Here is a 27,866-nt window from a genome sequence, read left to right as displayed (position 1 = left end):
ATCCTTCTTCGCATAAGGAACGTTTGTTGCACAATTTGGATGTTGTGCGTGCTCTTAAATTCTATCTACAGGCGACTAAGGTTTTTCTCCAGTCATCTGCCATGTTTGTGTTATGTACTGCCTCTTTAAGAACAGTGATTAATCTATGATCCTCTGTGCCTTTAAATAGACACAGGGTTTCCTTCCCAAGATGCTTGGAAATTTGTTTTTTACTGAGTTTCCTAGCTCACCTCATGTTCTCTGGAGTTTTGTCTCTTTATTCTCAGAATTCTATTTCTCTTGTTAAGTGTATCCAGTCCACGGATCATCCATTACTTGTGGGATATATTTCCTTCCCAACAGGAAGTTGCAAGAGGATCACCCACAGCAGAGCTGCTATATAGCTCCTCCCCTCACATGTCATATCCAGTCATTCTCTTGCAACCCTCAACATAGATGGAGGTCATGAGAGGACTGTGGTGTTTTATACTTAGTTTATTTCTTCAATCAAAAGTTTGTTATTTTTAAATGGCACCGGAGTGTGCTGTTTTTTTCTCAGGCAGTATTTGGAAGAAGAATCTGCTTGCGTTTTCTATGATCTTAGCAGAAGTAACTAAGATCCACTTGCTGTTCTCACACATTCTGAGGAGTGAGGTAACTTCAGAAAGGGAATGGCGTGCAGGTTTTCCTGCAATTAAGGTATGTGCAGTAAAATATTTTTCTAAGGAATGGAATTGACTAAGAAAATGTTGCTGATACCGAAGTAATGTAAGTAAAGCCTTAAATGCAGTGAAAGCGACTGGTATCAGGCTTATTAATAGAGATATATACTCTTTAAAAAATGTGTTTTAAAACGTTTGCTGGCATGTTTAATCGTTTTTTAACGTACATTTGGTGATAAAACTTATTGGGGCATAATTTTTCCAAATGGCTGGCTTAATTTCTGCATAGAAACAGTTAACTGAGGCTTCCCACTGTTGTAATATGAGTGGGAGGGGCCTATTTTAGCGCTTTTTTGCGCAGTAAAAATTCAGACTCAGACTTCCTGCTTCTTCCTGCATGATCCAGGACTTCTCTAGAGGGCTCAAAAGGCTTCAAAAGTCATATTGAGGGAGGTAATCAGTCACAGCAGAGCTGTGACAGTGTGTTTGACTGTTTTAAAAAATGTTTTTCTCTATTGTTTATCCGTTTTGGGTATTAAGGGGTTAATCATCCATTTGCAAGTGGGTGCAATGCTCTGCTAACTTAATACATTTACTGTGAAAATTTGGTTGGTATAACTGCTTTGGTTCATTGTTATTTCAACTTGAGACATGTTTTGTGCTTCTTAAAGGTGCAGTAGCGTTTTTTATATTGCTTGTAAACTTATTGTGAAGTGTTTTTCAAGCTTGCCAGTCTTATTGCTAGTCTGTTTAAACATATCTGACATAGATGAATCTACTTGTTCATTATGTTTGAAAGCCAGTGTGGAGCCCCATAGAAATATGTGTACTAAATGTATTGATTTCACTTTAAATAATAAAGGTCAGTCTTTATCTATAAAAGAATTATCACCAGACGACGAGGGGGAAGGCTATTATGGCGCCAAGTACATCAGAGACGCCCATAGCAATTACTTTACAGGACATGGCTACAATCATGAATAATACCCTGTCAGAAGTATTATCTAGATTGCCAGAATTGAGAGACAAGCGCGATAGCTCTGGGATTAGGAGAGATGCAGAGCGTGCTGGTGCTGTAAGAGCCATGTCTGATACTGCGTCACAGTTTGCAGAACATGAGGACGGAGAGCTTCATTCTGTGGGTGACGGATCTGACCCGGGGAAACCTGATTCAGAGATCTCTAATTTTAAATTTAAGCTTGAGAACCTCCGTGTATTGCTTGGGGAGGTTTTAGCTGCTCTGAACGACTGTAACACAGTTGCAATTCCAGAGAAATTGTGTAGGCTGGAGAGATACTATGCGGTGCCGGTGTGTACTGATGTTTTCCCTATACCTAAAAGGCTTACAGAAATTATTAGCAAGGAGTGGGATAGACCCGGTGTGCCCTTTTCCCCACCTTCTATATTTAGAAAAATGTTTCCAATAGACGCCACTACACGGGACTTATGGCAGACGGTCCCTAAGGTGGAGGGAGCAGTTTCGACTTTAGCAAAGCGTACCACTATCCCGGTTGAGGATAGTTGTGCTTTTTCAGATCCAATGGATAAAAAATTAGAAGGTTACCTTAAGAAAATATTTGTTCAACAAGGTTTTATCCTGCAGCCCCTTGCATGCATTGCGCCTGTCACTGCTGCTGCGGCATTCTGGTTTGAGTCTCTGGAAGAGGCCATTCACACAGCTCCATTGGATGAAATTATGGACAAGCTTAAATCACTTAAGCTAGCTAACTTATTTGTTTCTGATGCCATTGTACATTTGACTAAACTAACGGCTAAGAACTCCGGATTCGCCATCCAGGCGCGGAAAGCGCTATGGCTTAAATCCTGGTCAGCTGACTTGACTTCTAAATCTAAATTACTTAATATTCCTTTCAAGGGGCAGACCTTATTCGGGCCCGGCTTGAAAGAAATTATTGCTGACATTACTGGAGGTAAGGGTCATAAACTTCCTCAGGACAGGGCCAAATCAAAGGCCAAACAGTCTAATTTTCGTGCCTTTCGAAATTTCAAGGCAGGAGCAGCATCAACTTCCTCCGCTCCAAAACAGGAAGGAACTGTTGCTCATTCCAGACAGGCCTGGAAACCTAACCAGTCCTGGAACAAGGGCAAGCAGGCCAGAAAACCTGCTACTGCCCCCAAGACAGCATGAAGGAACGGCCTCCTATCCGGAAACGGATCTAGTGGGGGGCAGACTTTCTCTCTTCGCCCAGGCGTGGGCAAGAGATGTCCAGGATCCCTGGGCGTTGGAGATCATATCTCAGGGATATCTTCTGGACTTCAAGGCTTCTCCTCCTCAAGGGAGATTCCATCTTTCAAGGTTATCAGAAAACCAGATAAAGAAAGAGGCATTCCTACGCTGTGTACAAGACCTCCTAGTAATGGGGGTGATCCACCCAGTTCCGCGGACGGAACAAGGACAGGGATTTTTTTCAAATCTGTTCGTGGTTCCCAAGAAAGAGGGAACCTTCAGACCGATCTTGGACCTAAAGATCTTAAACAAATTCCTAAAAGTTCCATCATTCAAAATGGAAACTATTCGGACCATCCTACCCATGATCCAAGAGGGTCAGTACATGACCACAGTGGACTTAAAGGATGCCTACCTTCACATACCGATTCACAAAGATAATCATCGGTTCCTAAGATTTGCCTTTCTAGACAGGCATTACCAATTTGTAGCTCTCCCCTTCGGGTTGGCTACGGCCCCGAGAATCTTTACAAAGGTTCTGGGCTCACTTCTGGCGGTTCTAAGACCGCGAGGCATAGCGGTGGTTCCGTATCTAGACGACATTCTGATACAGGCGTCAAGCTTTCAAATTGCCAAGTCTCATACAGAGATAGTTCTGGCATTTTTTGAGGTCGCGATGGGTGGAAGGTGAACGTGGAAAAGAGTTCTCTTTCACCACTCACAAGAGTCTCCTTCCTAGGGACTCTGATAGATTCTGTAGAAATGAAAATTTACCTGACGGAGGCCAGGTTATCAAAACTTTTAAATGCTTGCCGTGTCCTTCATTCCATTCTACGCCCGTCAGTGGCTCAGTGCATGGAAGTAATCGGCTTAATGGTAGCGGCAATGGACATAGTGCCATTTGCGCGCCTGCATCTCAGACCGCTGCAATTGTGCATGCTAGGTCAGTGGAATGGGGGATTACTCAGATTTGTCCCCTCTACTAAATCTGGATCAAGAGACCAGAGATTCTCTTCTCTGGTGGCTATCTCGGGTCCATCTGTCCAAGGGTATGACCTTTCGCAGGCCAGATTGGACGATTGTAACAACAGATGCCAGCCTTCTAGGCTGGGGCGCAGTCTGGAATTCCCTGAAGGCTCAGGGATCGTGGACTCAGGAGGAAAAACTCCTCCCAATAAATATTCTGGAGTTAAGAGCAATATTCAATTCTCTTCTAGCTTGGCCTCAGTTAGCAACACTGAGGTTCATCAGATTTCAGTCGGACAACATCACGACTGTGGCTTACATCAACCATCAAGGGGGAACCAGGAGCTCCCTAGCGATGTTAGAAATCTCAAAGATAATTCGCTGGGCAGAGTCTCACTCTTGCCACTTGTCAGCGATCCACATCCCAGGCGTGGAGAACTGGGAGGCGGACTTTCTAAGTCGTCATACTTTTCATCCGGGGGAGTGGGAACTCCATCCGGAGGTGTTTGCTCAACTGGTCCATCGTTGGGGCAAACCAGAACTGGATCTCATGGCGTCTCGCCAGAATGCCAAACTTCCTCGTTACGGATCCAGGTCCAGGGACCCGGGAGCGACACTGATAGATGCTCTAGCAGCTCCTTGGTTCTTCAACATGGCTTATGTGTTTCCACCGTTTCCTCTGCTGCCTCGACTGATTGCCAAGATCAAACAGGAGAGAGCATCAGTGATCCTGATAGCGCCTGCGTGGCCACGCAGGACCTGGTATGCAGACCTAGTGGACATGTCGTCCTGTCTACCATGGACTCTGCCTCTGAGGCAAGACCTTCTAATACAAGGTCCTTTCAATCATCCAAATCTAATTTCTCTGAGACTGACTGCATGGAGATTGAACACTTGATCCTATCAAAGCGTGGCTTCTCCGAGTCAGTTATTGATACCTTAATACAGGCACGTAAGCCTGTTACCAGGAAAATCTACCATAAGATATGGCGTAAATACTTGTATTGGTGCGAATCCAAGAGTTACTCATGGAGTAAGGTTAGGATTCCTAGGATATTGTCTTTTCTCCAAGAGGGTTTGGAAAAAGGCTTATCTGCTAGTTCGTTAAAGGGACAGATCTCTGCTCTGTCTATTCTTTTGCACAAGCGTCTGGCAGAAGTTCCAGATGTCCAGGCTTTTTGTCAGGCTTTGGCTAGGATTAAGCCTGTGTTTAAAACTGTTGCTCCTCCGTGGAGCTTAAACTTGGTTCTTAAAGTTCTTCAAGGAGTTCCGTTTGAACCCCTTCATTCCATTGATATTAAACTTTCTCTTGTTAAGTGTATCCAGTCCACGGATCATCCATTACTTATGGGATATATTCTCCTTCCCAACAGGAAGCTGCAAGAGTCCACCCACAGCAAAGCTGCTATATAGCTCCTCCCCTAACTGCCATTACCAGTCATTCTCTTGCAAGTCTCAACATAGATAGGAGGTCGTGAGAGTCTGTGGTTTTTTATACTTAGTTTATTTCTTCAATCAAAAGTTTGTTATTTTTAAATGGCACCGGAGTGTGCTGTTTATCTCAGGCAGTATTTGGAAGAAGAATCTGCCTGCGTTTTTTCTATGATCTTAGCAGACGTAACTAAGATCCAGTTGCTGTTCTCACACATTCTGAGGAGTAAGGTACTTCAGAGGGGGAATGGCGTGCAGGTTTTCCTGCAAATAAGGTATGTGCAGTAAAATATTTTTCTAAGGAATGGAATTGACTAAGAAAATACTGCTGATACCGAAGTAATGTAAGTACAGCCTTTAAATGCAGTGAAAGCGACTGGTACCAGGCTGATTGATAGAGATATATGCTAAGGTATGTGCAGTAATATATTTTTCTAAGGAATGGAATTGACTAAGAAAATACTGCTGATACCGAAGTAATGTAAGTAAAGCCTTAAATGCAGTGATAGCGACTGGATCAGGCTTATTAATAGACATACATACTCTTATAAGAATGTGTTTTAAAACGTTTGCTGGCATGTTTAATCGTTTTTTAACATATGTTTGGTGATAAAACTTATTGGGGCCTAATTTTTTCCACATGGCTGGCTTAAATTTTGCATAGAAACAGTTATAGGGAAGGTAATCCACAGCTCAGCTGTGGCAGTTTTGTTGTGTCTGTTTAAAAAAATGTCGTTTTTTTTTTTTTTTTTTTTTTTTATTTTTTTTGCATTAAGGGGTTAATAATACAATTTCAAGTGGGTGCAATGCTCTGTTAACCTTATTACATGTACTGTAAAAATTTCGTTTGATTTACTGCCTTTTTTCACTGTTTTTCAAATTTTGACAAAATTTGTTTCTCTTAAAGGCACAGTAACGTTTGTTATATTTGCTTGTTAACTTGATTTAAAGTGTTTTCCAAGCTTACTAGTCTCTTTATTAGTTCTAACATGTCTAACATAGAGGAGGCTCTGTGTTTATTATGTTTAAAGCCATGGTGGAACCCCATTTTAGAATGTGTACCAGATGTACTGATTTCATGTTAAACAATAAAGATAATTTTTTGTATTTAAAAACATTATCACCAGAGGATTCTGTCGAGGGGGAAGTTATGCCGACTAACTCTCCCCACGTGTCAGACCCTTTGACTCCCGCTTTAGGGACTCACGCTCAAATGGCGCCAAGTACATCAAGGGCACCCATAGCGTTTATTTTACCAGAGGATTCTGTTGAGGGGGAAGTTATGCCGACTAACTCTCCCCACGTGTCAGACCCTTTGACTCCCGCTCCAGGGACTCACGCTCAAATGGCGCCAAGTATATCAATGGCGCCCATAGCGTTTATTTTACAAGACATGGCAAAGGTTGTGTATAATACACTGGCAGCAGTATTAGTCAGACTACCTGAAATTAAAGGAAAGCAAAACAGCTCTGGGGGTAGATACAGAGCATACAGACGCTTTAAGAACCATGTCTGATACTACCTCACAATATGCTTAGTCTGTGGGTGATATTTGTGACTCAGGGAAGATGATTTAACCTGATTCTGATATTTCTACATTTAAAATTTATGCTTGAGAACCTCCACTTGTTGCTCAGGGAGGCTTTAGCTGCTCTGAATGAATGTGTACAATCGCAGTGCCAGAGAAATTGTGTAGACTGGATAAATAATATGCAGTGCCGGTGTGTACTTATGTTTTTCCAATACCTAAAGAGGTTTACTAAAATTTTTCATAAGGAATGGGATAGACCAGGTGTGCCGTTCTCTTCCCCTCCTATTTTTTAGAAGAATGTTTTCTAATAGTTGCCACCACACGGACTTATGGCAGACAGTTCCTAAGGTGGAGAGAAGAGTTTCTACTCTAGCTAAGCGTACCACTACCTCTGGCGAGGACTGTTGTGCTTTTTTAGATCCAATGGATAAAAAATGTTTATTCAACAAGGTTTTATCCTGCAGCCCCTTGCACGCATTGCTCCTGTCACTGCTGCTGCGGCGTTCTGGTTTGAGTCTCTTGATGAGGCTTTACAGGCTCCATTGGATGAATATATTTGACAAGCTTAGAGCACTTAAGCTAGCCAATTCCTTTGTTTTCTGATGCCTTTGTTCCTTTGACTAGACTAACGGCTAAGAATTCTGTTTTTTACTATACTGGCGCGCAGAGCGCTATGGCTTATATCATGGTCAACTGTCGTGACTTTAATAAATAAGCTACTTAACTTCCCTTCAAGGGGCAGACACTATTCAGGCCTAGTTTGAAGGAGATTATTACTTATATCACTGGAGGAAAAGATCATGCCCTTCCTCAGGACAGGTCCAAATCAAGGGACAAAAAAGGCCTAATTTTCGTGCCTTTCGAAAATTCAAGGCAGGTGTCACATCAACTTCCTCTAAGGCAAAATAAGAGGGAACTTTTGCTCAGTCCAAGGCGGTCTGGAGACAACCGGACCTGGAACAAAGATAAGCAGGTCAAGGAGCCTGCTGCTGCCTCTAAAACAGCATGAGGAACGGACCCCTATCTGGTAACGGATCCTATAGGGGGCAGACTTCATTCTTCGCCCAGGCGTGGGCAAGAGATGCCCAGGATCCCTGGGCATTGGAAATTATACCCCAGAGATATCTTCTGGATTTCAAAGCTTTCCCCCCCAAAAAAGGGGAGTTTTTGCCTTTCACATTTATCTGCAAACCAGATAAAGAAAGAGACATTCTTGCATTGTGTACGTGACCCATTCAGTTCCAATAGAGGAACAGGGACACAGTTTTCCTCAAATCGGTTTGTGGTTCCCAAGGAAAGGAAACCTTCAGACCTATTTTGGATCTAAAAGATCTTAAACAAATTCTTTAGAATTCTATCATTTAAGATGGAAACTATTCGTACCATCTTAACTATGATCCAGGAGAGTCAATAGAGGACTACAATGGATTTGAAGGATGCTTATCCTCACATTACGATGCATAAAGATCACCATCGGTTTTTCAGGTTTGCCTTTCTAGACAGGCATTACCAGTTTGTAGCTCTTTCCTTTGGGTTAACTACAGCCCCTAGAATCTTTATGGAGGTTCTGGGGTCACTTTTGGCGGTCCTTAGGCCGCGGGGCATAGAAGTGGCCCCTTATTTAGACGACATCCTGATACAGGCGTCAAACATCCAAGTTGCCAAGTCTCATACGGACGTAGTACTGGCATTTCTGAGATCGCATGGGTGGAAAGTGAACAAGGAAAGAGTTCTGTATCCCCATATCAAGGGTTTCCCTCCTAGGGATTCTGATAGATTTTGTAGAAATTAAAATTTACCTGACGGAGTCCAGGTTGTCAAAGTTTCTAAATTTCTGCCGTGTTCTTCATTCCATCCGCGCCCTTTGGTGGCTCAGTACATGAATGTAATCGGCTTAATGGTAGCGGCAAGGGACATAGTACCGTTTGCACGCCTACATTTCAGACCACTGCAACTATGCATGCTCAGCTAGAGGAACGGGGATTACACAGATTTGTTCTCCTGTTAAATCCGGACCAAGAAACCAGAGATTCTCTTCTCTGGTGACTATCTCGGGTACATCTGTCCAAGGGTATGACCTTCCGCAGGTCAGATGGGACAATTGTTACAACAGATGCCAGCCTTTTAGGTTGGGATACAGTCTGGAACTCCCTGAAGGCTCAGGGATAGTGGGACTCAGGAGGAGACCCTCCTTCTAATGAATATTCTGGAACTGGGAGCGATATTCCATGCTTTTCAGACTTGGCCTCAGTTAGCAACTCTGAGGTACATCATATTTCAGTCGGACAATATCACGACTGTGGCTTACATCAACCATCAAGGGGGAACAGAAGTTCCCTAGCAATGTTAGAAGTCTTAAAATAATTCACTGGACAGAGACTCACTCTTGTCTAAAAGCTATCCCTATCCCAGGTGTTGAGAACTGGGAGGCAGATTTTCTAAGTCGTCAGACTTTTCATCCGGGGGAGTGGGAATTCCCTCCTGAGGGGTTTGCACAAGATCAAGCAGGAGAGTGCTTTGGTGCTTTTGACAGCGCCTGCGTGGCCACGCAGGACCTGGTATGCAGATCTGGTGGACATGTCATCCTTTCCACCACGGTCTCTGCTTCTGAGACAGGACCCTCTACCTCAGGGTCTTTTCAACCATCTAAATATAACTAATCTGAGATGGACTGCCTGGAGACAGAACGCTTGATGTATCAAAGCATGGCTTCTCCGAGTCAGTAATTGATACCTTAATACAGGCATAAAAGCCTGTCTCTAGGAAAATTTAACATAAGATATGGTGTAAATATCTTATTGTTATGAATCCAAGGGTTACTCATGGAGTAAAGTCTGGATTCCCAGGATATTATCTTTTCTCCAAGATGATTTTGAGAAAAGGGTTGTCAGCTAGTTCTTTAAAAGGACAGATTTCTACTCTGTCTATTCTTTTGCACAAGCGTCTGGCAGGTATTCTAGATGTTCAGGCATTTGGTCAGGCTTTGGTTAGAACCAAGCCTGTGGTTAAAAATGTTGCTCCGCCATGGAGCTTAAAGCTGGTTCTTAAGGTTCTTCAAGGAGTTCCATTTGAACCTTTTCATTCCATAGATATCAAACTTCTATCTTGGAAAGTTCCTTTTTGGTAGCTATTTCCTCGGCTCATAGAGTCTCCGAGTTATCTGCGTTGCAATGTGATTCTCCTTATCTGGTTCTCCGTACGGATAAGGAGTCCTGTGTACCAACCTGGGTTTTTACCTAAGGTGGTATCTAACAAGAATATCACTCAAGAGATTGTTGTTCCATTCTTGTATCCTAATCCTTCTTCAAAGAAGGAACGTCTATTACACAATTTGGACGTGGTTCGTGTTTTAAAGTTTTACTTACAAGCTACTACAGATTTTCATCAAACATTCACCTTGTTTGTTGTCTATTCTGGACAGAGGAGAGGTCAAAGGACTTCAGCAACCTCTCTGTCTTTTTGGTTAAAAAGCATAATTCATTTAGCTTATGAGACTGCTGGACAGCAGCCTCCTGAAGGGATTACAGCTCATTCTACTAGAGCTGTGGTTTTCACTTGGGCCTTTTTTTAAATGTGGCTTCTGTTGAACAGATTACAAGATGGAGTCTTGGTCTGCGTTTCATACTTTTTCAAATTTAACAAATTTGATACCTTGCTTCTTCGGAGGCTATTTTTGGGAGAAAGGGTTTTTTACAGGCAGTGGTAACTTCCGTTTAAGTACCTGCCTTGTCCCTCGCATCATCCGTGTACTTTAGCTTTGGTATTGGTATCCCATAAGTAATGGATGATCCGTGGACTGGATACACTTAACAAGAGAAAACATAATTTATGCTTACCTGATAAATTTATTTCTCTTGTAGTGTATCCAGTCCACGGCCCGCCCTGTCACTTTAAGGCAGGTAATTTTTCCATTAAACTACAGTCACCACTGCACCCTATGGTTTTCCTTTCTCTGCATGTTTTCGGTCGAATGACTGGTAATGGCAGTTAGGGGAGGAGCTATATAGCAGCTTTGCTGTGGGTTGGACTCTTGCAGCTTCCTGTTGGGAAGGAGAATATATCCCATAAGTAATGGATGATCCGTGGACTGGATACACTACAAGAGAAATAAATTTATCAGGTAAGCATAAATTATGTTTTTATCTTGGAAAGTTCTGTTTTTGATGGCTATTTCCTCAGCTCGAAGAGTCTCTGAGTTATCTGCCTTACATTGTGATTCTCCTTATCTGATTTTCCATTCAGACAAGGTAGTTCTGCGTACTAATCCTGGTTTTTACCTAAGGTGGTTTCTAACAGGAATATCAATCAAGAGATTGTTGTCCCATCATTGTGCCCTAATCCTTCTTCAAAGAAGGAACATCTTTTGCATAATCTGGACGTAGTCCGTGCCTTGAAGTTCTACTTACAGGCAACTAAAGATTTTCGTCAAACATCTGCTCTGTTTGTCGTTTATTCTGGACAAAGGAGAGGTCAAAAAGCTTCTGCAACCTCTCTCTCCTTTTGGCTTCGAAGCATAATTCGCTTAGCCTATGAGACTGCTGAACAGCAGCCCCCTGAAAGGAGTACAGCTCATTCTACTAGAACTGTGGCTTCCACCTGGGCCTTTAAGAATGAGGCCTCTGTTGAACAGATTTGCAAGGCTGCGACTTGGTCTTCGCTTCACACTTTTTCAAAATTTTACAAATTTGACACTTTTGCTTCTTCGGAGGCTGTTTTTGGGAGAAAGGTTCTACATGCAGTGGTTCCTTCCGTTTAAGTTCCTGCCTTGTCCCTCCCATCATCCGTGTACTTAAGCTTTGGTATTGGTATCCCAGAAGTAATGGATGATCTGTGGACTGGATACACTTAACAAGAGAAAACATAATTTATGCTTACCTGATAAATTTATTTCTCTTGTAGTGTATCCAGTCCACGGCCCGCCCTGTCTTTTTAAGGCAGATCTAAATTTTTTATTAAACTACAGTCACCACTGCACCCTATGGTTTCTCCTTTCTTGTCTTGTTTCGGTCGAATGACTGGATATGACATGTGAGGGGAGGAGCTATATAGCAGCTCTGCTGTGGGTGATCCTCTTGCAATTTCCTGTTGTGAAGGGAATATATCCCACAAGTAATGGATGATCCGTGGACTGGATACACTACAAGAGAAATAAATTTATCAGGTAAGCATAAATTATGTTTTCCTGGAAATTTTCTGGGATACTACCTCAATTGAGTAAGATTTTTGCAAATTGTAGAATAACGATAAATAGTCATTTATCGTTCTCTACTATTGCTACATCATACCAAAATGTATCAAAGCATATATTATTAATACAGTTTTCTCTACATATAGATCCATTATATAAAACGTGACAGGAAACGTAAGGGTCAGAAAGCTACTGCTACTTCTCTTTCTCTCTGGTTGAGAAGTATAATTTGTTTGGCTTATGAGACTGCAGGACAGCAGCCTCCTTTGACAATTACAGCTCATTCCACAAAGGCTGTCAACTCTTCTTGGGCTTTTAAAAATGAAGCTTCCGTGGACCAGATTTGCAAGTCTGCAACTTGGTCCTCTTTACATACTTTTTCCAAATTTTATAAATTTGATACTTTTGCCTCGGCTGAGGCTTCTTTTGGGAGAAAGGTTCTTCAAGCGGTGATGCCTTCGGTTTAGGTCTGCCTGATGACACCATGGACTCACCATATAGGAAAGAAAACAAAATTTATGCTTCTCTGATAAATTTATTTATTTCCGGATATGGTGAGTCCACGGCCCGCCCTTTATTTTGAGACAGTTATTTTAGTCTAGACCTCAGGCACCTCTACAAATTCTGTTGCTCTTTTTTTTTCTCCATTTTCTTTCATTCGAATGGCTGGGGTTTGTGGGAAGGGGAGTGATACTTAGCAGCTTGGCTGTGGTGTTCTTTGCCTCCTCCTGCCAGGAGAGATATTCCCAACAGTAAATGATGATGCTGTGGACTCCCCATATCCGGGAATAAATACATTTATCAGGTAAGTATACATTTTGTTTTAAGTGAGTTTTATCTAAATTTCCATTAAACACAAGTGAAATATTAAACATCTAATCTAACATGAAGCCTTTTACACTCTTTTACTGGTACAAAGATCACCACTGTATGTGTGTGTGTGTGTGTGTGTATGTATATATGTATGTGTGTATATATATATATATATATATATATATATATATATATATATATATATATATATATATATATATATATATATATATATACAAAACACGGAAGGGAACCGCACTCTCATACCGGACCGGGTACACATCCCATGACCCTGCAACATGCTCAGCCCTGGGTGCCACTGGCACTCACAGGAAGCTGTGCTGTCCCCAGAGTCACAGGCAGTTAACCCCAGTCAGGTCTGGGTGCAAGAACCATAGGGAAAATTACAAAACAAATTAATACAACACACAGAGAAAACCCAGCACTCACTTACAAGCTCTCAGCTAAGATTTAAAAGCAAAAATGTAAAGGTTAGTTACCGCATCTGGCCAAATGGGACAAGCCCAGGTACCTTGTCAAGGTCCTTTCCAATACCTGGGACCCTAAAACAGCCACACAATGCAAGCTTTCAAATCCAAACAGACTGGGAACAAGGGAAGGGTGCACAGGCATATGTAATCACCCTAGACATATACAAAACACGGAAGGGAACTGCACTCTCATACCGGACCGGGTACACATCCCATGACCCTGCAACATGCTCAGCCCTGGGTGCTCATAAGTTTACATACCCTGGCAGAATTTATGATTTCTTGGCCATTTTTCAGAGAATATGAATGATAACACAACTTTTCTTTCACTCATGGTTAGTGTTTGGCTGAAGCCATTTATTATCAATCAACTGTGTTTACTCTTTTTAAATCATAATGAGAAACAGAACTACCCAAATGACCCTGATCAAAAGATTACATAATGTGGTGATTTTGGCCTGATAACATGCACACAAGTTGACGCAAAGGGGTTTGAATGGCTATTAAAGGTAACCATCCTCACCTTTGATCTGTTTGCTTGTAATTAGTGTGTGTGTATAAAAGGTCAATTAATTTCTGGACTCCTGACAGACCTTTGCATCTTTCATCCAGTGCTGCCCTGACGATTCTGGATTCTGAGTCATGGGGAAAGCAAAAGAATTGTCAAAGTATCCCGCTTACAATATGCCAAACAGCACAGAGACAAGCCTCAAACCTTCTGGCACAAAGTTATTTGGAGTGATGAGACCAAAATTGAGCTTTTTGGCCACAACCATAAACGCTACATTTGGAGAGGAGTCAACAAGGCTTATGATGAAAGGTACACTATACCTATGGTGAAAAACGGTGGTGGATAGCTGATGTTTTGGGGATGTGTGAGCTACAAAGGCACAGGAAATTTGGTCAGAATTGATGGCAAGATGAATGCAGTATGTTATCAAACAGAACCCCTCATTTTCCACTTCTTGATTAGAGTTTGAACACTGCTGATTTGCATTCTCAATTCCTTGGATATCTTTTTATATCCCTTTCCTGTTTTATACAGTTCAACTACCTTTTCCCGCAGATCCTTTGACAATTCTTTTGCTTTCCCCATGACTCAGAATTCAGAAATGTCAGTGCAGCACTGGATGAAAGATTCAAGGGTCTGTCAGGAGTCCAGAAACTCATTGACCTTTTATACACACATACACACACACACACACACACACACTCATTACAAGCAAACAGGTCACAGGAGAGGATGGCTACCTTTAATAGCCATTCAAACCCCTTTGTGTCAACTTGTGTGCATGTTATCAGGCCAAAATCACCAGGGTATGTAAACTTTTGATCAGGGTCATTTGGGTAGTTTCTATTTCTCATTATGATTTAAAAAGAGTAAACATAGTTGATTGATAATAAATGGCTTCAGCCAAACACTAACCATGAGTGAAAGAAATTTTTTTGTGTTAGTCATATTCCAGGGTATGTAAACTTACGAGCTCAACGTGTGTGTGTATGTGTGTGTATATATATATATATAATGGAACCTGTCATAAAGTGTATCATCCCCTCTAAGAACAATAAGCAGGGATATATGGTGCACAGAGGCTCAGGAAACTTATAACATGTAACAACAACAAAAAGAAGCAAGTGCTCCTTGTTCAACACAAACTCTTATACAAGATTTGATATAAAACGTGGAGGTACAGAAAATTAGGGCTAAAGAACATAACAGCGATTTCAGTAACAATATAAATATTTATTTGCAGGTCAACAATCTATGCAGCAGAAATGCAAATATGATCATACTCCTCTCCCACCTGTTTTAATGACTGCAAATATTTCTACATTATTTCTTGCATTATATTTTAGGCAGTATTACATACTTATCCAATACTTTAGGCAGTATTACATACTTATCCAATTTAGTCACAGGCAGCATATAAAAAAATGTTTATATGTAAATATTTAATCCCAATTCAAAGCTTGAAACATACCTTCTAGACTTTAGAGTACTTGTTCTCCCAGGCTGGCCATGCTCACTTTCCATAGGAGAAACTCAGACAACAACAAGCTCATATGTGTTGATGTTTTACTACCTCATAAACTGACCGGCATTCTTCCCAAACACTGACATTGTGTGCTATGCTGTTCTTGTCAGGTGATCGGGAAGAATATCTGTGAGCTTCTTCTACAAAGTGGAAACTTGTATAGTAAATGGGGGGGGAAGAAAAAAAGTGTTTTTTTGTTTTAGTTTTAACCAACCTTAAAAAAGCAAATGCTTTCACAACACTATCTGACAGCATTTTTCTGTAACTCTGTACATTGCTAATAAACCTCTGAGTTACTAGAGTCCAGTGCAACCGACACTGACCTCCCCTAGCTGCCATATGTTGCTGAGCTCTGCAGGGGGGTCGGGGGGGGGGGGGGGCTAGGTGGGGTTACCTTGGCTACAAATAAAAGAGTTTGTATATTAACTTTAACCTTTTTTTCTCTTGTTAAGTGTGTTCAGTCCACGGGTCATCCATTACTTATGGGATATATTCTCCTTCCCAACAGGAAGTTGCAAGAGGATCACCCAAGCAGAGCTGCTATATAGCTCCACCCCTCACATGTCATACCCAGTCATTCTCTTGCAAGTCTCAACAAAGGAGGTTGTGAGAGGACATAGGAGTAACATTCTTCAATCAAAAGTTTATTATTTTAAAATAGCACCGGAGTGTGCTGTTTGTTCTCTCAGGCAGTATTTAGAAGAAGAATCTGCCTGCGTTTTTTCTATGATCTTAGCAGACGTAACTAAGATCCACTGGCTGTTCTCGCACATTCTGAGGAGTGGGGTATCTTCGGAGAAGGGAATAGCATGCGGGGTCCCCCGCAAATGAGGTATGTGCAGTAAAATATTTTCTAGGAATGGAATTGACTATGAAAACACTGCTGTTACCCATATGACGTAAGTACAGCCTTTAATGCAGTAGTAGCGACTGGTATCAGGCTGATAAATGTATGCGCAGTTGAGTTATTTTCTAGGGACTAGAATTTAACTTTAAATACTGTTAGCACTGAAATCAATGTATGAGCCTTAACTGCAGTAGAAGCGACTGGTAGCAGGCTTAGTGATAACTTTGCATAACACTGGAAAGTTGTTTTTTAAAAACGTTTACTGGCATGTTATTCGTTTTGTGAGGTACTTTGGTGATAAATCTTTTTGGGCATGATTTTTTTCCACATGGCTAACGTATATTTCTGCATAGACACCGATATATCAGGTCTCCCACTGTTGTGATATGAGTGGGAGGGACCTTTTTTTAGCGCCTTGTTGCGCAGTTAAAATTCTAGCACAGTCTTCCTGCTTCTTCCTCTTTGATCCAGGACGTCTCCAGAGAGCTCAGGGGTCTTCAAAATTCATTTTTGAGGGAGGTAATCAGTCACAGCAGACCTGTGACAGTGTGTTTGACTGTGAGAAAAGCGTTAAATCTTAAATTGATTATCCGTTTTGGGTATTGAGGGGTTAATCATCCTTTTGCTAATGGGTGCAATCCTCTGCTAATTTCATACATTTACTGTTTAAAATTGGTTGCTATAACCGTATTAGTTCATTGTTATTTCAACTGTGACAGTTTTTTTTGTGTTTTTAAAAGCGCTGCAGCGTTTTTTATATTGCTTGTAAACTTATTGAAAGAAATTTCCAAGCTTGATAGCTTCATTGCTAGTCTGTTTAAACATGTCTGACACAGATGAATCTGCTTGCTCATTATGTTTAAAGGCCAATGTGGAGCCCAATAGAAATATGTGTACCAATTGTATTGATGTTACTTTAAATAAAAGTCTGTCTTTACCGGTAAAGAAATTATCACCAGACAACGAGGGGGAAGTTATGCCGCCTAACTCTCCTCACGTGTCAGTACCTTCGCCTCCCGCTCAGGAGGTGCGTGAGATTGTGGCGCCAAGCACATCAAGGCACTTACAAATCACTTTACAAGATATGGCTAATGTTATGAAAGAAGTATTATCTAATTTGCCTGAGTTAAGAGGCAAGCGCGATAGCTCTGGGTTAAGGACAGAGCGCGCTGATGATATGAGGGCCATGTCTGACGCTGCGTCACAATTTGCAGAACATGAGGACGGAGAGCTTCATTCTATGGGTGACGGATCTGATCCAGGGAGACCGGATTCAGAAATATCAAATTTTAAATTTAAGCTTGAGAACCTCCGTGTATTACTAGGGGAGGTATTAGCGGCTCTGAATGATTGCGACACGGTTGCAATCCCAGAGAAATTATGTAGGCTGGATAAATACTATGCCTGGTACCCGGTGTGTACTGACGTTTTTCCTATACCTAAAAGGCTTACAGAGATTATTAACAAGGAGTGGGATAAACCCGGTGTGCCTTTTTCCCCTCCTCCGATATTTAGAAAAAATTTCCCAATAGACGCCACCACACGAGACTTATGGCAGACGGTCCCTAAGGTGGAGGGAGCAGTTTCTACTTTAGCCAAGCGTACCACTATTCCGGTGGAGGATAGTTGTGCTTTCTCAGATCCAATGGATAAAAAATTAGAAGGTTACCTTAAGAAAATGTTTGTTCAACAAGGTTTTATATTACAGCCCCTTGCATGCATTGCGCCCGTCACAGCTGCAGCGGCTTTCTGGTTTGAGTCTCTGAAAGAGGCTATTCGCACAGCACCATTGGATGAGACTTTGAACAAGCTTAAAGCCCTTAAGCTAGCTAATGCATTTGTTTCGGATGCCGTTGTGCATTTAACCAAACTAACGGCTAAGAACTCCGGATTCGCCATTCAGGCGTGCAGAGCGCTATGGCTTAAATCCTGGTCAGCAGATGTAACCTCTAAATCTAAATTGCTTAATATTCCTTTCAAAGGGCAAACCTTATTCGGGCCCGGCTTGAAGGAGATTATTGCTGACATTACTGGAGGTAAGGGTCACACCCTTCCTCAGGACAGGGCCAAAACAAAGGCCAAACAGTCTAGTTTTCGTGCCTTTCGTAATTTCAAGGCAGGAGCAGCATCAACTTCCTCCGCTCCAAAACAGGAAGGAACTGCTGCTCGTTACAGACAGGGTTGGAAAAGCAACCAGTCCTGGAACAAGGGCAAGCAGGCCAGAAAGCCTACTTCTGCCCCTAAGACAGCATGAAGAGAGGGCCCCCTATCCGGAAACGGATCTAGTGGGGGGCAGACTTTCTCTCTTCGCCCAGGCTTGGGCAAGAGATGTCCAGGATCCCTGGGCGTTGGAGATTATATCTCAGGGATACCTTCTGGACTTCAAAGCTTCTCCTCCACAAGGGAGATTTCATCTTTCAAGGTTATCAGCAAACCAAATAAAGAAAGAGGCTTTTCTTCACTGTGTACAAGACCTCCTAGTAATGGGGGTGATCCACCCAGTTCCGCGGACGGAACAAGGGCAAGGATTTTACTCAAATCTGTTTGTGGTTCCCAAGAAAGAGGGAACCTTCAGACCAATCTTGGACCTAAAGATCTTAAACAAATTCCTAAGAGTTCCATCATTCAAAATGGAGACTATTCGAACCATCCTACCCATGATCCAAGAGGGTCAGTATATGACCACAGTGAACTTAAAGGATGCCTACCTTCACATACCGATTCACAAAGATCACTATCGGTACCTAAGGTTTGCCTTTCTAGACAGGCATTACCAGTTTGTAGCTACGGCCCGAGAATTTTTACAAAGGTTCTGGGCTCGCTTCTGGCGGTACTAAGACCGCGAGGCATAGCAGTGGCTCCGTACTTAGACAACATTCTGATACAAGCGTCAAGTTTTCAAAATGCAAAGTCTCATACAGAGATAGTTCTAGCATTTCTGAGGTCGCATGGGTGGAAAGTGAACATGGAAAAGAGTTCTCTGTTACCACTCACAAGGGTTCCCTTTCTAGGGACTCTTATAGATTCTGTAGAAATGAAGATTTACCTGACGGAGTCCAGGTTATCAAAAATCCTAAATGCTTGCCGTGTACTTCATTCCATTCCAAGCCCATCAGTAGCTCAGTGCATGGAAGTAATCGGCTTAATGGTCGCGGCAATGGACATAGTGCCATTTGCGCGCCTGCATCTCAGACCGCTGCAATTATGCATGCTGAGTCAGTGGAATGGGGATTACTCAGATCTGTCCCCTTTACTAAATCTGGACCAGGAGACCAGAGATTCTCTTCTCTGGTGGTTGTATCGGATTCATCTGTCCAAGGAAATGACTTTTCGCAGACCAGATTGGACGATTGTAACAACAGATGCCAGCCTTCTAGGCTGGGGCGCAGTCTGGAATTCCCTGAAGGCTCAGGGATCATGGACTCAGGAGGAGAAACTCCTTCCAATAAACATTCTGGAATTAAGAGCGATATTCAATGCTCTTCTAGCTTGGCCTCAGTTAGCAACACTGAGGTTCATCAGATTTCAGTCGGACAACATCACAACTGTGGCTTACATCAATCATCAAGGGGGAACCAGGAGTTCCCTATCGATGTTAGAAGTCTCAAAGATAATTCGCTGGGCAGAGTCTCACTCTTGCCATCTGTCAGCGATCTACATCCCAGGCGTGGAGAACTGGGAGGCGGACTTTCTAAGCCGCCAGACCTTTCACCCGGGGGAGTGGGAACTTCACCCGGAGATATTTGCTCAACTGATTCTTCGTTGGGGCGAACCGGAACTGGATCTCATGGCTTCTCGCCAGAACGCCAAGCTTCCTTGTTACGGATCCAGGTCCAGGGACCCGGGAGCGGTGCTGGTAGATGCACTAGCAGCCCCTTGGATTTTTCAACATGGCTTATGTGTTCCCACCGTTTCCGTTGCTGCCTCGTCTGATTGCCAGGATCAAACAGGAAAGAGCATCAGTGATTCTGATAGCGCCTGCGTGGCCACGCAGGACCTGGTATGCAGACCTAGTGGACATGTCGTCCTGTCCACCATGGTCTCTGCCTCTGAGGCAGGACCTTCTACTTCAGGGTCCTTTCAACCATCCAAGCCTAATTTCTCTGAGGCTGACTGCATGGAGATTGAACGCTTGATTCTCTCAAAGCGTGGTTTCTCGGAGTCGGTTATTGATACATTGATACAGGCTCGGAAACCGGTTACCAGAAAAATTTACCATAAGATATGGCGTAAATATTTACATTGGTGTGAATCCAAGAGTTACTCATGGAGTAAGGTTAGGATTCCTAGGATATTGTCTTTTCTACAAGAGGGTTTAGAAAAGGGTTTATCCGCTAGTTCGTTAAAGGGACAGATTTCTGCTCTTTCTATTCTTTTACACAAACGTCTGGCAGAGAATCCAGACGTTCAGGCTTTTTGTCAGGCTTTGGCTAGGATTAAGCCTGTGTTTAAAACTGTTGCTCCTCCGTGGAGCTTAAACTTGGTTCTTAAAGTTCTTCAGGGTGTTCCGTTTGAACCCCTTCATTCCATTGATATTAAGCTTTTATCTTGGAAAGTTCTGTTTTTGATGGCTATTTCCTCGGCTCGAAGAGTCTCTGAGTTATCTGCCTTACATTGCGATTCTCCTTATCTGATTTTTCATTCAGACAAGGTAGTTTTGCGTACTAAACCTGGATTTTTACCTAAGGTTGTTTCTAATAGGAATATCAATCAGGAGATTGTTGTTCCATCATTATGTCCTAACCCTTCTTCAAAGAAGGAACGTCTTTTGCATAATCTGGACGTATTCCGTGCCCTGAAGTTCTACTTACAGGCAACTAAGGATTTTCGGCAAACTTCTTCTCTGTTTGTCGTTTATTCTGGACAGAGGAGAGGTCAAAAGGCTTCGGCCACCTCTCTCTCTTTTTGGCTTCGTAGCATAATACGTTTAGCCTATGAGACTGCTGGACAGCAGCCCCCTGAAAGAATTACAGCTCATTCCACTAGAGCTGTGGCTTCCACCTGGGCCTTTAAGAATGAGGCCTCTGTTGAACAGATTTGCAAGGCTGCAACTTGGTCTTCACTTCATACCTTTTCAAAATTTTACAAATTTGACACTTTTGCTTCTTCGGAGGCTGTTTTTGGGAGAAAGGTTCTACAGGCAGTGGTTCCTTCTGTTTAAAGTTCCTGCCTTGTCCCTCCCATCATCCGTGTACTTTAGCTTTGGTATTGGTATCCCATAAGTAATGGATGACCCGTGGACTGAACACACTTAACAAGAGAAAACATAATTTATGCTTGCCTGATAAATTTATTTCTCTTGTAGTGTGTTCAGTCCACGGCCCGCCCTGTCTTTTTTTGAGGCAGTTCTAAATTTTAATTAAAACTCCAGTCACCACTGCACCCTAGTTTCTCCTTTCTCGTCTTGTTTCGGTCGAATGACTGGATATGACATGTGAGGGGTGGAGCTATATAGCAGCTCTGCTTGGGTGATCCTCTTGCAACTTCCTGTTGGGAAGGAGAATATATCCCATAAGTAATGGATGACCCGTGGACTGAACACACTACAAGAGAAATAAATTTATCAGGTAAGCATAAATTATGTTTTTATTTGAACATATTTAAATAAAAAAGTGTAATACACACATAGGACAGGTGAGGCGCTGCCTTACCTGCCTCCTATGACAGCACGTCAGTTAGAAACGGTTTATTGCAACCAAAATTATAACACTACCTCCTATGCAATGTTTAAATGGACATTAAACACTAAATGCACCTTTCTTTAATTATAGGTGCCACCATTTTGGAACCTAGGTTTCACTGGAGGTATCTGAAGAAGCGTTGTTACACACATGCAAACACATCAACAAGCAAATGCAGTGAAGGTTAGATTTCAACATGGTGGCTTCCATGACTAGAGACAGAGGATAATCAATACTATAAAATGTATTTAGTGTTTAATGTCCCTTTAAATGTTTTCAGCAACACATTCAATTGGCAGAATTGTATGTCCACTGAAAAGCTTGTTAGCATTTTTCATAAAAATTCCATTTTGTCTGAGAATTATTGTATATACATTCTTTGGTATGTTCTACAACTGGAATTAAATCAACCCTGTTTGAATTGACTTAGTTAACAAGTTTGTGATTGTTGTGTTTTCTTTGAACATACAATGTAATGCAGAGGGGAGTGTATTTACCAACTGGTTATACTGATCTGTCCTTTATTATGCAGGAGTTGTTGTATTTGCGGGCAGTTCTGGCGATGAAGAAGCAGAAGGGGCAGGAAGAAGTTATTGGATTGCTAAGTGACGTTCTAGAAACACATTTTTCTACTTTAAATGGGATTCCACTTGGCATCATTTATTTTGAAAAACTAAATCCTGATTTCTTGCTTGAGATTGTAAGGGAATATCTCAACTTTTGCCCAAATCAGGTAAGAGCAATCTGAACCTTCTAGAGTGGAAGACTGGTGTATGTACATGCTTTTGTTTTTTCCTTTTTATCTGAAACAATTATTTTTTGTTATTTTTGGCTCACTCTAGTAGCATTCAACAAGCTGTTTAATCTAACAAGGTTCCACACAGTGAACCCAGAAACTGAAACTCCACCTTTTCCTCTTCAAACTTCTACTATTCAAGTTTTTATACTATTCTATGTATAGGATAGGCAGAGAACCTTAGCATGAAATTGCTTACCACCCATGCCCAGTTAGTTTCTCATAATTTAAAGTTTCAACATTAAAGAGACCGTAAAGTCAAAATTAAACTCTCATGATTAAGATGGAGCATGGATTAAAGGGATACTAAACACCAAAAATGTTATTGTTCAAAAAGATAATCATTTTATTTACCATGCCCCAGTTATGCATAACCAACACTGTTATATAAATATACTTTCTACCTCTGTAATTACCTTGTATCTAGGCTTCTGCTTACTGTCTCCTTATCTCAGATCTTTTGACAGACTTGCATTTCAGGCAATTTAGAGTTGACTCTTAATAACTTCACGTGCTTGAGCACAATGTTATATATATGAAACACATGAACTAACGCTCTATAGCTGTGAAAAACTGTCAAATGCATTCATATAAGAGGCAGCCTTCAAGGGTTTAGAAATTAGCATATGAGCCTACCTTGGTTTAGCTTTCAACTAAGAATAACAAGGGAACAAAGCAAACATGATGATAAAAGTAAATTTAGAAAGTTGTTTAAAATTAACGAACTACCCTATCTGAATAATGAAAGTTTAATTTGGACTTTACTATCCCTTTAAGATGGAGTTTGGATGTCACACACCTTCTAGAACAGGAAACACAATGCGGGAGGAGCAAGATGCAGTAAAAAGGATATTATATTTTTTTTCAAAATTTAAAAAAACTTGCGACTTAACTACATTACACATATGCTACCAACAGAAGTGCTCAACTTTATAATCACGTTAAGTGAAGAGGACAAATAAGGCTTTCTTTTAACATCATATATATATATGTTATTGTTTTGATAATACTCTTGTGGTGACTCCGCTTTCGAGTAACTTGCCTTGCAGTATCAAGAATTTTCAAGTATACACAATAGTAGGCTTGACCACAGATTCCAACACCCTAGATTAGGAGTAACACTGCAAAATAAATTAATTTAGTGTCACTTGATTTGTTTTGTGTTTTCAGGATTATCTGCAGACATAAACAATGAAGGTAATAATCGTATTGATTGTGTATATATATATATATATATATATATATATATGTGTGTGTGTATGTATGTATATATATATATATATATATATATATATATATATATATATATATATATATATACAGGTAACCCTCATTTTACATCGGTTCAATTTACACCGTTTCAGAATAACAACCTTTTTTTCCAGTCATGTGACTGCTATTGAAAAGCATTGAGAAGCAGTGAATTTATTAAAATAGCCAGTAGGTGGAGCTGTTCCCTTGTGTTGCAGCAAAGCCATGCAAGCTGAAATTAATCAGTTTAACCAGACCTGAGCTATCGAGCAGATTTCAAAGGAACAAGATCTTCCTGTCTATAAATCAGTCCAGATTGGAATGCATAGAAAGAACTGTTTGCAGAAAAATGCAAGTGAAGTCTGTTGTGTGATTATTTTGTTAGGTTTATAATGCTGTTTAGCATTTAAAGTCTTCATTTCAAAGCTTTAAAAATAATGTATTAGGTGTTACTTATGACAATTTTGAGATGTTCCTTGAACCTATCTCCCTCACTTCCCATTGACTTACATTATAAACTGGGTTTCAATTTACAACCATTCCTTCTGGAACCTAACCCCGGTGTAAACTGAGGGCTACCTGTATATATATATATATATATATATATATATATATATATATATATATATATGTGTGTGTGTGTGTGTGTGTGTGTGTGTGTATATATATATATATATATATATATATATATATATGTGTGTGTGTGTGTATATGTATATGTATATATATATATATATATATATATATATATATATATATATATATATATATATAGCCTTCAAGAATAAAAAACTACAACAAGTCATTGAGGATTACAGGGAGAGACCGGTATATAAATGGATCCTGAGCCCTGAAGAAAGGCAAAGTTTTAGACCAAGACGTCCTCGCCGTCAGAGGGTATACACCAGGAGACAACTCAATACGGTTGATACGAGTTCAGGCTCAGATACCGACACCCCATTAATGCATGAATATACTGGTCCCTCAACATCACTGTCTCATTTTTTAAGGGTGACTACAAGATCAAGCCACCGAAAAAAGGAAGAAGACCACATCCAATAAGGAGTGGGACCTGCTGGAAGACCTCCACGACGTGGACGAATAAGGATAATATAGTACTGAATCTGTCTGACCGGATACTTACAGAAGCAGAACAGACGCTTCTTAACAGAGGGTTGACTTTTGTCCCTACTCAAGGACCAGACGAATTTGACACATGGTTGGACATCCAGAAATTTAAAAGAAATTTGAAGTTGAAGGATCATTTCAAAAAAATGGATCGGGGAGCTACATTTAGAAACAAGAGCACATTTGACCCTCAGCATACAGCTTCTAGTATACAAACATATACCAGATTGGTCCTACAGGATGTTGGAACAATGCCGGAAGTAAAATTCAGACAGAACATCTCTAAAGAGGAATGAATGGTGATTAAAAGTTTGTCACAAAATCCCAGCATAGTGATCCGCAAAGCGGATAAAGGTGGTGCCATTGTGGTTCTAAACTACAAGGATTATAGAGAAGAAATCCTCTCACAGTTGGATGATAATCTGGTATATCTTCCGCTACCAAGAGATCCCACTAACCAATTTCAAGAGGTAATTGAGAAAACTTTACTTGAAGGTGTGATGGAGGGTTGGATCAACAAGGATGCGTATGATTGGCTGCGAGTGTCATATCCCATCTTCCCCATACTATACACCCTCCCTAAAGTGCACAAGGGCTTGGAAAAGCCGCCTGGACGTCCGATTGTGTCTGCGAGAGGATCCCTGTTGAGCCCATTGGCACAGTGGATTGATTAATTTCTTCAACCTTTAGACATATGAGATCATATGTGAAAGATTCAACTGATGTATTGGGACAGCTCTCACGATTACAAGATATCTCAGATGATGATTACTTGGTATCTATGGATGTTACAAGTCTGTACACCATCATCCCACATCAGAAAGGGATGATGGCAGTTGAAGATACTCTTTTACGATACCCATATGTAGGACCCAGAAGTAATTTTATCATCAAGATTCTGAAGCTATGTCTAACACTGAATTTCTTCAGGTTTGAATCTAACTACTACCAACAAGTCACGGGGACCGCCATGGGGTCGAACATGGCCCCCTCATACGCGAACTTATATATGGAATACTATGAGAACAAGTTAATGAAAGTGTATGAATGCCCTGAAATCATCAAATATATGTGATACATTGATGATGTTCTTCTTGTGTGGAGGGGTACAGAAGAGCATTTGAACAGCTGGGTACAGAACCTCAATAATCTCCCCTATCCGGTGAAATTTAAGATGGTGGTGAACAAAGAGTCCATCGACTTCCTGTTTTTGAGAATCTTTAAGGGTGAAGGCCAATTGGAGACTACTATGTATCAGAAACCTACTGACAGGAATTCCCTCCTGCTGGCAAGTAGCAGCCACCCGAAATCTCTCATTAAGGCTATTCCATTAGCACAACTATATAGGGTAGTGAGGAACAACTCTGTACAAGAAAAAGCTGAAGCCCAATTGGATGAAATGTCCATCAAATTCCTACACAGAGGTTATACTTATGATGCTATTCAACGAGCACATAATATAGCCAAGGAGACTGAAAGGGGCACACTACTCACTCCTAGAGATGAGAAACCGAAGGATAAACGTATGACTTGTATCACCACGTATACACCAAATGTTGGAATCTTTGCCAAGTCAGTAAAGGACCATTGGGATTTGCTGGCATCGGATCATGAATTACCATTTAAAGAAGTCCCTCCACCCAGGATGGGTTATAAAAGAGGACGCAACCTACAAGATCTACTCATGAACACCGACCCAAGACACGCATACACCAAGGATACCTGGTTACAATCTAAGAGATTGGGGTGTTTCAAGTGTCTTGGGTGTACAACATGTAACTCAATGATACAAAGTAGAACATTCCACCACCCACACACTAATAAGTGTTTTAAAATTCGACACCATTTGACGTGCTCCACACCATATGTGGTTTACCGTTTGAATTGCACGTGTGGAATTTTCTACGTTGGAAAGACGGATGATGATATCAAAAAAAGAATGGCGAACCACAGGAGTGCCATTAGAACTGCACTAAAAGAGAGCGTATCGGAACAACCTGTGGCACGCCATTTTGTACAGATGAACCACACAGTGAAGGACTTACGCTTTATCTTAATTGATCACGTACCACCATTAGGAAGAGGGGGAAAAAGAAATAAGAGACTGTTACAAGTTGAAGCTAAATGGATCCATAGACTAAAACCGGGGAACCTGGCGGATTAAATGCCAATGTGGACTGGCATTGTTTTCTTTAACATCTTTCTATGTTGTTCATTAATTGCTTTTTGATGTTTTTGGGACACTGAGAGCCCATACTCTTCTTGTTCTACTGAGAGTCCACGAATCTGTTGTATATTGAGAGTCCACGTTGAATCCACAGTGTCTTGTTGGCACACTGAGTGTACACGATATATCCATTATTTTTCTACCATACCCCTAGATACATGAGGAGGATATGTCGTATTGCTATATTTGATCTGCCATTTATGTTCAGAGTATGCGATTAGGTGTATTTGCTATTGGTATGTTGAGCCTGGATGAGATTTGCCTGATGTATATATTTATGAGGGTATGGAGCCTATGACAATAAATTTTTCTGGTGGTTGGTCATCACCTTCTAGATATATATATCTCTTTAATTATAGGTTTAATGGTTGGATATTTGTTGTGTGTGGTATATTTACTGTAGCATGGATCTTTGGCTAGATGATTACCTTATAGGGACTGCATTGGTTGTTAGGGAGCCTACGATAAGAGACCTCCCATCCTATGACTTTTGTTGGTCTATTTATCATGACCACTATTTATACATTATATGGAATTCACAATAGATCGTTTAGTGATTATGCACGTATTATGTCACCTGCATGATTTGAATGGGCTGTGTGTGTATATACATTTATTTGTGTATTGTGACAAAGGTGGATGTTCTGTCTA

At 41.2% G+C, this 27,866-nt stretch overlaps 1 protein-coding gene across 1 annotated transcript in view; it reads left to right on the top strand.

Annotated features, from left to right (window-relative positions):
* TTC21B (tetratricopeptide repeat domain 21B) overlaps positions 1-27,866 on the top strand; it is a 397,674-nt gene that overhangs the window by 77,491 nt on the left and 292,317 nt on the right. The window contains exon 11 of the mRNA XM_053698392.1: positions 22,346-22,546. Coding sequence (XP_053554367.1) covers positions 22,346-22,546 — 201 coding nt within the window. The remainder of the gene's footprint in view (positions 1-22,345; positions 22,547-27,866) is intronic.

The sequence above is a fragment of the Bombina bombina genome, chromosome 1 (genome assembly GCF_027579735.1).
Source record: "Bombina bombina isolate aBomBom1 chromosome 1, aBomBom1.pri, whole genome shotgun sequence".
In the NCBI taxonomy this organism is placed as follows: Eukaryota; Metazoa; Chordata; class Amphibia; order Anura; family Bombinatoridae; genus Bombina; species Bombina bombina.
This window is presented reverse-complemented; position numbering and strand designations above follow the sequence as displayed.